General features: G+C 36.6%; 1 protein-coding gene across 1 annotated transcript in view; it reads right to left on the bottom strand.

Moving 5' to 3' along the window:
• FCHO2 (FCH and mu domain containing endocytic adaptor 2) overlaps nucleotides 1–15,218 on the bottom strand; it is a 247,237-nt gene that overhangs the window by 118,617 nt on the left and 113,402 nt on the right. Inside the window, 2 exon segments of the mRNA XM_007943332.2 lie at nucleotides 1,319–1,417; nucleotides 8,146–8,250. Coding sequence (XP_007941523.2) covers nucleotides 1,319–1,417; nucleotides 8,146–8,250 — 204 coding nt within the window.

Raw genomic sequence — 15,218 nt, 5'->3', positions numbered from 1 at the left:
ACTGCTCTTCTGTCCGCGTTCCTGGCTTTTTATCCCCTTTCTCCTGCTCTTCTGGCCTGCTACTCTGGGCGGGCCTGAGTTGCCTCTCCTCACCTAATCCCTTCGGCTGACTGCTCTTCTCTCTGGCTTCCTGGCTTTTAACCCCCTTTCTCCTGCTCTTCCCGCTTGCTACTTTGGGCGTCCCTGAGTTGTCTCTCCTCACCTGTAACCCTGGGGCTTACTGCTCTTCTGTCCAGGTTCCTGGCTTTTTCTCAGAGACATAGTGCTCATAATAAATAAAACCTTTATAGACAATAAAAACAATTTGGGGCATTTAATAATGAGGAATAAAAGTCTTCATTTTTTTTCTAATGTATTTCAGTACAGCCCAAATTGTTATAATTAAACTTCTTTTATATTTTTTGGCACATTTATGAGTGTAAATTCTATAACTTACTGAATTTGCTCTAAATTTAAAAACACTAAAGCTTGAAAAAAATCAATTTTCAAAAATTGGTAGCTTCAGGACTAAGTATAGTTCATTGAAAAAAATCAATCCGAATTACCAACTGTGGTGGTTAAGTCTGTGTGTCAACTTGGCTCGGCCTGGTTGAGTGGCTAGGCAGCTGAGTGTAGTTATTCCCCATGGTAAGATTGGTAATTAACTCCATGGTGGAATCTATTGGAGCAGCTGAGTAGCTCCTTTGGGTATGTGGTCTGGTTCCTGTATATAAGAACAGCTTTGGAAATGATCTCTAGCTTATGGCATGCTTGAACCCTGCATGTAGCCGTGTCATTGTTCAGCAGCCTGCCATGCTCTGCTGACCTTTGGACTTTTACTGGGACTTGAATTAATGGCCTGTCTTGTGATTTGGTAACATCGGGACTGTGCCATTTTATTTGTTGACCTTGGGCTTGGTAGCTTCAGCAGCCAGTAGCTGTCTGAGTAAAGAGATGCCTCTAGCTTCAGTGGGCCAGGAGCAAGAGGCAGAGCTAAAACCCAAAGTCAAGGGGCTTTCACCCAGCCCCTAGAGCCTGGCACTTTGAACTCAGACTTCTAGCCTCCCAAATTGTAAGAGAATAAACTCCTGTTTCTTCAAGCCATCATATTTGTGCTATATTCTTGTCAGAGCAGCCCTAGGTAACCAGAACACCAAGCTAAGTGACCAAACAATAAAAAATCCAGTTTATTTTGTATTTATTATGTATAAATATATATTCCTTGTCTAAAATAACTCATTATCACATTACAGGCTTTGGGCATAGAGATAAAGATATTTAATGAGCCATAAATGAACATAAAAATTTCATGAACCAGTTCTACATAACACTTACTTACCTGGCCTATTTGCAAATGAATTTCCTTTATCGCATTTGACAAGGATTCTATAATTTCCTTTATGTGAATGAGATGAGTTTCTTCAATATCTTGAAATTTCTAAGCAGAAATATAAAAGTTATATACAGACTCAATATGTACATATATATATAACCTGGTATCAAAAGAGGTTGCAGAAATCACCTCATATAACTAAACAAATTTGGCCAGTTACTATTATTATATAATGTTTAACAACACTTCTATGTAAATCAGTCTAACAGAAATACTAAAATACAGTACTGAGAAAATAACTGTTATGGTATTTCTCAGGCAAATATGAACTTTCTCAGAGCTTGAAGATACACAAGTTAAAATTTTTCATTCTGGTCAGAAAATGAGAATGAGACTCAGAATGTGACAGTGTCACAAAAGTCAAGAAAAAAGTATTGTAAAACTGAAAAATATTTAGTTAGTAGAGTAAAATCTATGGTTTACTTCTGAAGGCTTTACAGTTTAATTCATAGATTCAAAAATATCTTCCTAATCCCTGAAATGTTAATACATAATCTCCAAAAGTGGTAGTCCGTAATCAGAGAAATTTGGGGAAACCTGTAAAATCGATCAAAGAAATTTGAGAAAGCCAGTATTTTGGACCTCAGCAAATCTCAACCAAAAGTGGATATCGATCAGAATCACCTGAGGAATGTTTTCAAACTACAAAACACACAGAGCTTAGACTACACTACTTGGAGAATAGGGGTGGAAGCAGTAAGAACGTTGTTTGAAAAAAATCCCAAGTTATTCTGATATTCCCCAGGAAGTAAACTACTGCTAGCCGTGGCTTCACAATAAATATATTAAAAGCTCTGAGAAATACTAAAATAATGAAACTTGTTTTACTTTGCTTAATCTAGTGTTCTCTAAATTTCCTTGACCATACAGCTCTGGTGGCTTAGTCCCTAAGGCAGTGAGTTTGGTTTGGTTTTATTTGGCGGATAGCCACAGAAGTGAGTTCAAGTTCAGACCTGAAGGGCAGCTAGGAGTCATAGTCTCAGGGGTTTCACAGGCTCTATGAGAGTAGCAAACCTGTTTCCGCGCCCCCCCCCCCAATGATTTTGAGTTTTGTTCCACATTGTTCTCCCAACTTATCCAGGATCTCCTACACAGATCCCCCTCTGAGTGGTTGACAGAGGTAGCCAGGCACCATCTAGTTCTTCTGGTCTCATGGTCATATAGACTAAAGATTGCAGGGAGCTCTGGTAGCATAGTGCCTGAGGCACTTGACTGCTAACTAGAAGGCTGCCGGTTCAAATCCACCATCCACTCCTCGGAAGGAAGGTTGGGCAAACCTACTTCTACAGTGATACTGCCTCGGAAACCCAAGGAGGGGTCGCTATGAGTCGGGGCCGACTTGATGGCACGTAACAACAACAATAACCAGTCCCTTGGACTAATTATAAAAAAAGTTTTTTAAAACAGAAGGCTTGTCACTAGTTAATTTTGACCAAGTTGATCAGAATGCCATGAAAATACCAATATCTCAAAAGCCTGAATTAGTTTCAAGAATTAAGGAATATGCAGCAGAAGCATGATTCTATTCTAAATTTATATTATAAGTAGTGGCTCTCAGCTTAAAATACAGCAAGTTAATGAAAGAATATATTTTCCCACAGATGACCAGTGGCCAACAAATTGGTATCAATTCATGGTGACCCCATGTGTTACAGAGTAGAGCTGCACTCCATATGGTTTCCCTAAGTTTTACTTTAGTTCAGGGAAAAAAAGTGCAATCTGTCAGCAACCAGAGATATATAAAAACTCTATAATTCTAAAATTCCTTCATTTGGGGGTGTTGTTGCTCAGCAAATCTCCACGTTTCCATAAACTATCCATATAACTGCTTTAAAATAAAATCTTCAGATTCTGTTTCAAGTGTTTGTATTTTTCAAATTTCCCATTAACTAATGGTAAGAAAAAGCATGAGCACAAAGCGAAGTCATGATTTTAATCATTCTTATTCCCAATCTTACCGAAATAAATCAAAATACTCCATGTAAATTCTAACTTTTTTAACCCAATTTCTTTTTCCACTAGAAAGCATTAGGACTAGTCACCCAAATTAGGTTCTCAGTAGACTGACAGGCCCTTACTGGGATTAAGTCAATCTGCTTGGCCTGAAACAAAAGGAAACGGGAGAAGTAAAAGGATTCTTTGCACTTCAAAACCCAAATGAAAGTCTACTTTCTATTAGGAAAAAATAGTTAACCTATTCTGCTGTACATGTGTCTTGTGTGTATCAAAGGGAGAGCAGAACACAAGAGAACATGAGAGAGAAAAAATAAGCGCACATTACCAAGGTACACCAATACTACCACCTTTGTTTAAAAGCAACATGGTCGTACATCTGCTCAAAAAATGTTCCCATGTTGAAAACAGCAGGATGAACAAGTTAAAAGGCAATTTTGAAGGAAAAAAATAAAATAATGAAGAAACAAAGTATTAAGAGAAAAAAAGATGGGGACAGATAAGTCATTAAGGATACTTTTATAAATTAACAAAAAATCAAAACAAACTCTAGCAAATTATATTTGCTCCTTTATTTCCAAATTAAATAATTATTTCCTTTGATAGCAACTAATCATTTTAATGCTGAAATCAACAAATTATTAAGGTGTCTTATAAATAAATGTTCCATATAGCGCCTAAGGCATTTTTGACTGCTAACCAGAAGGCTGGTGGTTCAAACCTACCAGCCACTCTCCAGGAAGAAGATTGGGCAATCCAGTTCTGTAGTGATATCACCTCGGTAACCCAAGGAGGGGCCGTTACGAGTTGGATCCGACTTGACTGCACTGAGTTTGGTTTTGGTTTTGGAATGATTTAAAAGCACTTGCTGAAGTCTACAATGACCTCAGTTGCTAAAGAGATTGAAAGTTTTTATCTCATTAGACTTGAAGCAGTATTTATTATAACTAACTAAACTATTCTCTTGAAACATCTTTCTCAGCTTTTAGGACATTACTCTTCCCACTTTTCTTCCTTTGCTGGCTTCTCCTACTCAATTCTCAGTATCTCTTTCTCTACCAAACTCTCAATGATGACTCAGAACTTGGGCCCTTTCTAGTCTACACTCCATGCAAAAGTGATCTTGTGGCAGCTTTGTATACTGACAACATCCTAGTTATCCAAAACCTTTGGGACCAAGTGTGCTTTGAAATTAAATGACATGTTTTTGGATTTTCTTAATAAAGATGATATGGTGTCATTACTATATATTTCATACTACTAGCAAAATCTACAGTGACAACTGTTTATCAAATATATTAATATCTCTAACAGAAAACATGTATGTATGTGTGCATATACCTAAGTGTATACATATATGTATGTGTGTATAAGTGTATATATATGTGTGCATGTATGTACATCTTTTAAAACTCCCTGCTGTAGGTAGCATTTAGAGTATAACTAACTATCTCACTGCTGTGGAGTCGAATCCAACTCACAGCAATCGCTCCTTGGGTTTCTGAGGCACTGTCACTATGGAAGAAGATTGCCCAACCTTCCTTCTGAGGAGTGGCTGGTGGGTTGAACCACCAGCCTTCTGGTTAGCAGTCAAATACCTTAGGCACTATGCCACCAGAGTTCCAATTTACAGTAAAGGTGGAAAAAAAACTCAATACTCACTGCCATTGAGTCAATTCTGACTCATAGCAACCCCCACTGGGTTTCGAAGGTAGTAAATCTTTATGGAATTAGATTGCCCCATCTTCCTTCCATGGAATGGCCAATAGGTTTGAACTGGCACCCTTCTGGCTAGCAGTCAAATGCCTTAGACACTATATATACCACCAGAGTTCCTTATAGGTGGGGAAGCATGCTTAAATATAAAATTATGTGCTTACATATAAAATTATAAATTATAATATATGTTAGAACAACAGGCTTTTATGAAACAGAGTAATAGAGGTGACCTATTTGAATTAGGGAGTCAGGGAGGGCCTTTTTGGAAAAGTGAGATTTAATATTCAAACATGAAGAATGAGTAAGAGAGTAAAGGACAAAAGAGTCCCGGGCACTGGGGACCACAGGTATGAAGGCCTAAAGCTGTAAAACAGCAGTCACATTCTGAAAAGTTAAAACAAAAATTGCTACTGAAACTGTGCAAGGGGAAATGGTATTGAAAAATAAGACTGAAGACATCAGCAGTTACTAGAGCTTATAGGCTCTAGTAGGGATTTCAGTTTTCTTCTAAGAGCAATAGGAAGCTATTAAAGTTTTAGGCAGGGATGTCCCATGATCTGACCTGTATTTTAGAAAGATTTTTCTGGCAGCTGTGTGAAGAATGGATTATAGTGAAGCCAAAGGATAATCAAGAGTCTAGTTTATAGTAGAAACTAGTAGGATAAATGAAATGATGTGGGCCAATGTAATGGCCTTGGAGATAGAAAGAAGTGAATGCATTTGGAAAGGTTCTGGTTTGTAAGTTTATGTAGGTAGAGGTAAGGGAAAGATTAGATGAAGAACCAGTTTAGTTTGAGGGGTTGAGCAGGAGTCAGATGTTCAATTTTGAACATCTTGATTTTGATATGCCTATGAGATACTAAAATGAAGCCATCAAATGGGAAATTTCTGCTGGAAGTGATGTTGGTAAGAATATATGTCCACAGTCCTTTATCATCCACAATTCTGAATCCCACAAGCTCTGAAAACTGAAAGATTTTCAAAATTTTTTTATTCTATAATTAATTTGGTAGAAAAACTTGACCTGAATTGATATGAGCCTATTTAATAGTCTATCCAATTTAGTCAGGTGAGGAAATATATACATACATACATACACATACACATACATACACATACACACTCGTTACTTATCAACAGGTGTAGGTTCCAAAGACCAGGTTGTTATGAGCAAATGGAAGATGGCTACACCATTATATAACTACTAAATTTCATAATTACTTAACTATCAAATTATATAATTACATAACTGCCAAGTCACTGAGAATCCTGGCCCAGCCTAGCTGACATATACCCTTAACCATCATAGTCAGTATTACTCTTGCCTCTCTTCTCAGCATTTGTTATTCCTAGATGAATATCATTAATGTACTTTTTTGATTCTCTAGTGCCATTCTAACACAAATTACCACAAATGGATGACTTCAACAAACAAGGATTTATTCTCTTACAGTTTAGGAGGCTAGAAGTCTAAGTTTTAAGTGCCAGCTCCAGGGGCTGGGTGAAGGCCCCTCAACCTTGGGCTTCAGTTCTGCTTCTTGCTCCCATTCCACTGGAACTGGTGGCATCTCTTAACTCAGGCAGCTGGTGGCTGCTGAGGCTGACAAACCCAAGGTCAACAAGTAAAATGGCACAGTCCCAAGATTAGCAGACAACATGGTAGGCCACTCACTGATGACTCAGTCAAATACAGGATCCAAATGTGCCAAAAAGCTCAAGACCTTTGTCAAAGCATCTTTTTACATACTGGAAGCAGACGATATTCCTAAGGCAGCTACTCAGCTGCTCAGAATAGATTCCACCATGGAGATGATTACCAGTCTCATTATGGGGAATAACTACATTCAGTTGCCCAGCCACTCAAAACTAGATCCAGCCAAGTTGATGCATAACTTTAACTACCACATGCACATAACAGTTGGATGGTCGACTTTTCACTATTGTCATAAATGTGAAATGTCGGAAAATAAGACAGTTGATAAATGAGTAGATGTGTGTGTACACACACACACACACACACACACAAGTACATCTATGTACACATATATGCACCCAGCATGTAGCATAGTACCTAAGCATGGCAGGTAAACATAAAGGGATGCATACATACTAGCGTGCAAGCTTTTTTATTTCTGAAGTTAGACCCATAAAATCCTTCTTTAATTCAGTAAATTCTGAGTGCCTACCATGTGCTACAACTGTCTTAAGCACTTAGGTGATAGCAGTAACCAAACAACCAAAAATCCCTGCCCTCATATAATTTACATTTTATTACAGAAAGAGAGACAACAAAGAAATATGAGTAAAAGACTCAGTGTGTGCTTTACCCAGCCTCTCGCCCCTTAGCCACAAGGACTAACAACATTTCAAATAAGGGTTCCCCTAGCAACCTCAGTGCAAGAGTGATGATGTGAAATAGAGCTACAGCTGACCCATGATGAACATACAGCGTGAGAAACAAACTCTTAATGGTATAAGCCAGTGAAGTTTTGGGGGAGTCCTTTATCTTATCTAGTCTATCCTGACTGATTCAGTATATAAAATATATGGTATGTCAGACAATGGGAATTACTAAGGATAAGAAAAAGTAATAAAAGAGGACAAGAAGGTGAAGGTAGGAATTTAGGGATGATCCATAAGAGACACATATCATAAACCTAGGCCTTTAATTAAAGCTGTAAGAATACCAAATCTACTATAATTATCCCAGGTTTATGAGTTTTACTGAGTCACTTCCAGTTTTAGTCTGAAGCAAAAGCCAATTTCAAAGCCTGTACATAAGGCTGACAACCAGCATTGTCCTCACCATCATCTATCCCACGCCCTCACTCTTCCCAGTTATCTTCAAACAGCCTCTTTTGATCTACCTGAACAATCTTTAACAACATTATAATTTCTGTACCTTGGTCCTCAACCTCAAAATAAGATATGTATTTTTTAAATAATATTATTTTATGTTAAATGCTACTAACACTGAGATTATGCATTTTCACATTTTTAATATAAAAAAACTATTATTTAATCAGTATATACAAATATAAATATGCAGTTTCTCTAAATTATAAAACCTATATTTAGAAATGAAATTTAAAAATACCAACCTGAGCTGTTTCTGTCATTTTCTGTTCAAAATCAGCTTTTGCTAATGCATATTTTTCCACATAGAGTTTGTATGTATCTGTAGCTTTTTTAGATTTAACAGCTGCCTGAAATAAAACAAAAACATTTTTAACTATATAATGATCTTTTTTCTTTCCTGATATAAGTTAATATGAAATAAGAAATTGAAATACCTTTTAAGGGGATGAGACCTTATACAGTTCAATATAACACATAATTAATTTTAATACCTTTTCTTAAATCCTCCTTAGACTTTTTTTGTTGTTACAGTCACAAAGTAATTAAGGAATTAAATGTTGGTTCTCCTTTCTGTCTTATTGAAAATGCTTTGAAAGGTTAAAATATTCACATTTTATAAACAAGAATAAGATCGTATGACCACATTACAATGGTAAAGAGTTACTAAACATGTGTTAAACTACCATTAAAAAGAAATTTCCTGACAATGTACCAAAGTGTAACCATCAGAACATGCTGACACTCCTTTCTCCATTTATCAGTCTTGTCCCCTTCGCCCCATATATACATATAGCATTTAATGTGATCAATGACTATAAAGCCAATTCTAACTTCAAGAAAAATCAGTTTTCCTTGAGGTTCTCCACTTTCCATTATGTTCCAATAAATCTATAAACTTTCTTTTAATCTTTCTCTTTTTTTTTCAGATTTCTATCTAAAAACATATTACTGCATTATTACAGTTCTAGTTTTATCAGTTACTCATTCAATAAAAATTTAATAACATTAAATATTACGCAGTGACAAACATGAAGACAGATTGTTGTTGTTATTATGTGCCATCGAGTCTGACTCGACTCATAGCAACCCCTCCTTAGGTTTCCAAGGCAGTATCACTACAGAAGTAGATTGCCCAACCTTGGTTCTGAGGAGTGGCTGGTAGGTTTGAACCCCAGCCTTCTGGTTAGCAGGCAAGTGCCTTAGGCACTATACTACCAGAGCTCCTAAAGATAGATTAGATAGGGATTTTTCTCCTCAGAGACCTTAGAAAAGATATAAAACCTGTAAATAAACAGCTAGTTAGAAATTAGTGGATAGTGAACAGCCACAGAAGTCCAAATAAATTTTACAGAAGAATAAATTCTATGGAAGACATTCAGGGAAATGAAATATCATACCTAGCTTGTGGGTTGGGACAGACAGATGACTATTAAGAAACATGACTAGCCCCAAAGGATTAATCAATTTGGACACAGGAAGACTGGGGGTGGACATAGTGTAAATTAGAGTGTCATAATATGAAAGAAAGAGAAGCTCGAGGATTTCAGGATATATAGGTAAGAGGTAAAAGATGATCTTTAAGAGTGAGGTAGAGGACAGTAGGGTTAGAAATTTAAGAAGAATGAAAAAAGTTCAAAACAATGGTAATAGAAGACGCAACAAGAAATAACTAGATAATTAAAAGAACTGCTAAGTGCTTTGAGGGCCAAGTAAAGCTAAAACAAAATTTGTAGTAAAGCAAATCAGTAACAATATGTAATTATCTCCAGGTATGTTCAACAGTTTAAGAGCAAGAATCGGAAAAAGCTGCGTTTACCCAGAGGTTTTGGAATTGGCAAGAGATACAATAATTTTACTCTCTAAAAAGGCAACGTGGTACTATTTCTAAAAAATAACTACATATATTCTAATAAGTGTATTTATTATATGCTTTCCTGCCTTTTTCTGTAACCCCTTATCACAACCAGCAAGTTTCATTAAAAATCATGGCTACAGAGCATAGGCTCCATAAAACCTCTCCAAAGTTAGGTTTTTCATATGCTGCTTTTGTGTTATCGTTGAGATTATACACAGCAAAAATATACACCAATTCAAGTTCCTACTTGTATAATTCTATATGTACACTTCTACAATGTGTGCAGTGACAATGATTACATTCTTTCAGTTGTGCAACCATTCTCACCCTGTTTCTGACTTGTTCCTCCCCCATTAAAATAAACTCAAAGCCGCCTATAATTCCAATCTATCTTTCAAGTTGCTACTGTCAATATGATGCACATAGCTACTGTGCTGAGCTATCTGATGCATATAGCTAAATCTTAAAAGAACATAATGCTCTCGATAGTAGACACGTCTTAACTCCAGTAAAGGGAAAGGCAAATCACAATATGGACAAAGTCAGGATAATGTAACCAAGGCAAAAGAGACACAGAAAGGTACATAAAAATAATGGATAATTCTAGCAATTTAACCATTTATTTAACCATTTAACCATTTCAGGAGGTAGCACATGATCAAGAACCAATGAGATTGAAGGAAGATGTACAAGTTGCACTGAAGGAATTAGTGAAAAACAAGGCTCTAGGAATGGTCGGAACACCTACTGAGATGTGTCAACAAATAAATGTAGCAGTGGAGGTGGTTACTTGTTTATGCCAAGAAATCTGGAAGACAGCTACTGGCCAACCAACTTCAAGAGATTGATATTTGTGCCCATTCCAAGAAAAGGTGATCCAACAGAATGTGGAAATTATTGAACAGTATCATTAATACAGGTGTAGTGGGTAAGGCATTTGGCTAACAACCAGAATGTCAGTGGTTCAAACCCACTGGCTGCTCCACAGAAGGAAGAAGGGACAATCTACTTCCATAAAGATTTACAGCCTCAGAAATCCAGTGGAGGTCACTGTGAGTTAGAATCGACTCAATGGCAGTGAGTCTGATTTTCAGTTTTTTGTTTTATCATTAATATCACATGCAAGTAAAGTTTTCCTGAAGATAATTCAAAAACAGTTGCAGCAATATATTCACAGGGAACTTCTAGAAATTCAAACTGGATTCAGAAGACATGGAATGACAAATACCATTGCTGACATCAGATGGATCTTGGCTCAAAGCAAATACCAGAAAGATGTTTACCTATATTTTACTGATTACGCAAAGGCATTCGACTGTGTGGATCATAACAAATTATACATAACATTGCTAAGAAGAATTACTTGTACTCATGAACAACATGTACATAGACCAAGGGGCTGTCATTGGAACAGAACAAGTGGATACTGCATGATTTAATATTATGAAAGGTGTGTGTCAGGTGTGTGTAGCCTTTGACCATACTCACTCAATCTGTATGCTGAACAAATAATCCATGAAGGTAGACCATATGAAGAAGAACACAACATCACGATCAGAGGCAGACTCATTAATAACCTGTGATATGCAGATTATACAGCCTTACTTACTGAAAGTAAAGACGACTTGAAGCACTTACTAATGAAGATCAAAGACTAGTATTCAGTATAGATTATACCTCAAAATAAAGAAAACAGAAATCCTCACAACTGGATCAATAAGCAGTATCACAATAAATAGAGAAAAGACCGAAGGTCAAGGATTTTATTTCACATCCACAATTAATGCCCATTGGAACAGCCGTCAAGAAATCAGATCTTGGAGTTCCAGTAAGATGGCAGAATAGGCAGAAAGACTGCACAAATCCTCTTCAACAAAGAAAAGGGGAACCAATTAACACAGATACAGAAGATAATCCTGAAGCCCTGAACTTTGAAGGGAAGGATACACAAGTGGACTAAATTCCAACTAGTAGAAGAATTTGCATGAAAACACCAAAAAACAAAGACATACGGAGCTGCAGTCTGGCAGCGATTCTGATGGGACACAGACACCTTGGATATTACCAAGTGATATTAGGACCTAAAAATCAGCCCTGCTAGCCAGAGACTGCACGAAGGACTGGTCAATAAAAGGGAAAGTAGCAAAGAGGAAAGCAGGCTGAGCTGTGGACTTTTGTCTATTCAGAGGGCACAGCCATTTTGAATATTTACAACTGATTTGCCATTTTGGATATTTAAAGCGAAAGCATTCTCCCAGATTCCAGTTGCAGGGAACCACAAGGACATTCTGGACACCAATGACTCCAAAGATGTGATATTCCCTTTGTTACTCTTATACCCCTTACCCCCCTTCTGGGCCTGCAGGAATTCTATCCCAGTCTGTGTGCTCGGAGGCAGCCTGGGTGCCCTGCCCCACTCTGCCCAGATTTTTTTTTCCTTTTTTTTCAGTTTGTTTGTTTTTGTCTGTTTTAAAATTATTATTATTGTTATTTTATCTTTTTTATTATGATTGTTTATTCTTCCCTTCCCAGGTTCTAGTTTTCAGCAACTTTTTCTCTCTTCCCTGCTCCTGGTTCCCATTTTTTTTCTTTCTCATGGTTAACCCCATTCCTTGTTTTCCTTTTTGCATTTTTCCCATTTTTTTCTTCATTATTCTCCTGCTCTACCTTTTTTCTCTTATTGCCCTCTTCCCAGATATGGGTTTTTTCTTTTCTTTTTACTTTTTTGGGTGATAGTTCCTGTGTGTTTATGTGGTATCTTTTGGTCCGCTTCCTTTTACTTTTTTGGTGGTTTTTGACTGTTGTTTTTCTCTCAGTGGCAGACAGCAACCATGGCATATGACACAACAACACCTGCGCCTCCTGCAGCTCCACTAACTGAGTGAGAGGCACTACCTCCTTCTCCACCAGTTGGTCAATGATAAATGACCACCAAGAAGAGCCTGACACACCCTTACTGCTCTTCATGAACAGTTAACGGAGATCTAAATACAACATCACAATGTCTCGGAGACAACAGACCATCACAGTCCACACAAAGAGCAAGATAAAGTGGTAGAAACAAGGGAGCAGGATGCAGGCACAGAACACATCCCTGAAGAAGCAGTATTGGAATTCCCTGATAAGGAATTCAAAAGAATTATATTTAGGTATCTTCAAAGGATTGAAACACAGATCAAAGAAAACTGACAAAATTAAGAAAAACACAGACAAAACCCCAGAACAATTCTGGAAGAAAATACAAGAACAAAATGACAAAATAAATGAAAAATTAGAAATGATACAAAATCTACAGACAGAAATCCATAAGACTAATACTAAATTTTCAGAAATAGGTAACATATTGTAAGGGCAAAGGAGTAGAACTGAACCAATGGAAGACAGAATTAATGAGACTGAAGACAAATACCTGAATACTTCTTTGGAAAGGGATCAATCAGAAAAAAAGATCAAAACAAAATGAAGAAACCCTGAAGTTCTTGTGGGATACCGTCAAAAGGAATAATCTACATGGAACCAGAATTCCAGAACAGGAAGAGAAAAATAAAACCACTGTGAAAACTGTCCAAGATTTGTTAGAAGAGAACTTCCATGATATGATAAGAGACGAGAATATATCCATTCAGGAAGTCCAACAAACTCCAAACAGGATAGACCCCAAAAGAAAATCACTAAGACATATCATCATCAAACTCATCAAAACCAAAGACAAAGAATCCTGAAAGCAACACAGAGAAAATGAAAAGTTACTTACAAAGGACAACCAATAAGAATAAGCTCTGATTTCTCAGCAGAAACCATGCAAGTAAGAAGGCAATGGGATGGCATATATAAAACCCTGAAACAGAAAAATTTCTCAACCAAGAATTATCTACCCAGCAAAACTGTCCCTCAAATATGGTGAAATTAGGGAACTTGTTAAAACAGACCAACCTTACAACACATACTAAAGGGAGTGCTTTGAGCAGAGAACCAATAATAGCAAACAATAACCGACCATTAATACACAAGATGACATAGCCCAGAAAACAACAAAGCTATGGAAGTATCCAAAGCAAAATAAGTGTACAAAATTGTAAACAGGGAACCAGAGACATCAATTAGCAAATAAGGACAACTACAAACCAACAAGAGGGAAAAATAGTGTAGTTACAGAACTGCTAAATGGTGAAGAAGTCAAGAGAGTTGCAAGATAGAATGGACTGTTCTAAACTTGGGGAGAAAACTGTAAATCACAGAGTAACCTCAAAGAAAAATGATAAACCTTCATGTCAAAATGAAAAACAGGGCAAACACAAACATTTAGCCAATACTAAAACAACAGCAACAAAGGAAATGGTAACACGACTGATAAACATAATGAGCTCAGCACAAAAAATTATATGGAACAAAGAAACCAGGAACACCATGAAAAAACACATAACAAAATTACAGCAACCAATTCATACTTGTCGATGATCACACTGAATGTTAATGGATTAAATGCACCACTCAACATATGGAGAGTTGCAGGCTGGATAAGAAAACATAACCCATCAATATGCTGTCTACATGAGACATGCTTTAGAGACAAAGACAAAAAGAGACTAAAAATCAAAGGTTGGAAAAAGATGTATCAAGCAAATGACAACCAAAAAAGAGCAAGAATGGAAATATTAATTTCTGATACAAATGACTTTAAGACAAAAACCACCATTTGAGACAAGGAAGGATATTATATAATGATTAAAGGATCAATTAAACAAGAAGGTACAACCATAATAAATATCTATAGATGAAATGAAAGAACCCAAAATACATAAATCAGACTTTAAAAGAATTGAAAAGGCATAGATGACTCCATAGTCATGTACTCCTACTTTAATACATGACTTTATATGAAAGATAGAACAAGTGGAAAGAAACTCAACAAAGATGCAGAGGAGCTAAACAATATAATCCACCAGCTTTACCTTATAGACATCTACAGGGCATTTCACACAACAACAGCACACTATACATTGTTTTCCAGTGCATATTGAACATTCTGCATGATATGTTAGGCCATAAAGCAAGCCTTATTAAATTCAAAAACACTGAAATACTGTAAAACATCTTCTCAGATCACAATGCTATCAAATTAGAAATCAAAAATAGGAAGATCAACAGACAAAAAGCAAACACATGGAAACTGAACGCCCTCCTTAAGAAAGACTAGGTGAGAGAAGAAATAAAAAATGAAATTCAAAAATTCCTTGATTCAAACAAGAATGAAAATACAACATACCAAAATCTTTGGGACACATCAAATGCAGTGATCAGAGGCCAATTTATAGCAATAAATGCACACATCAAAAAAGTAGAAAGAGGCAAAATCAACACTTTAAACCAACATCTCTAACAATTAGAAAAAGAACAGCAAGAAAAGCCTACAGTCATCAGAAGAAAGGAAATAATCAAGATTTGAGCAGAAATCAATGA

This window comes from Orycteropus afer, unplaced genomic scaffold (assembly GCF_000298275.1).
Source record: "Orycteropus afer afer isolate SDZICR_OR568_19922 unplaced genomic scaffold, OryAfe1.0 scaffold00104, whole genome shotgun sequence".
Classification (NCBI taxonomy): domain Eukaryota; kingdom Metazoa; phylum Chordata; class Mammalia; order Tubulidentata; family Orycteropodidae; genus Orycteropus; species Orycteropus afer.
The sequence above is the reverse complement of the archived record's forward strand: the minus strand, read 5'-3'. Positions and strand labels throughout refer to the sequence as shown.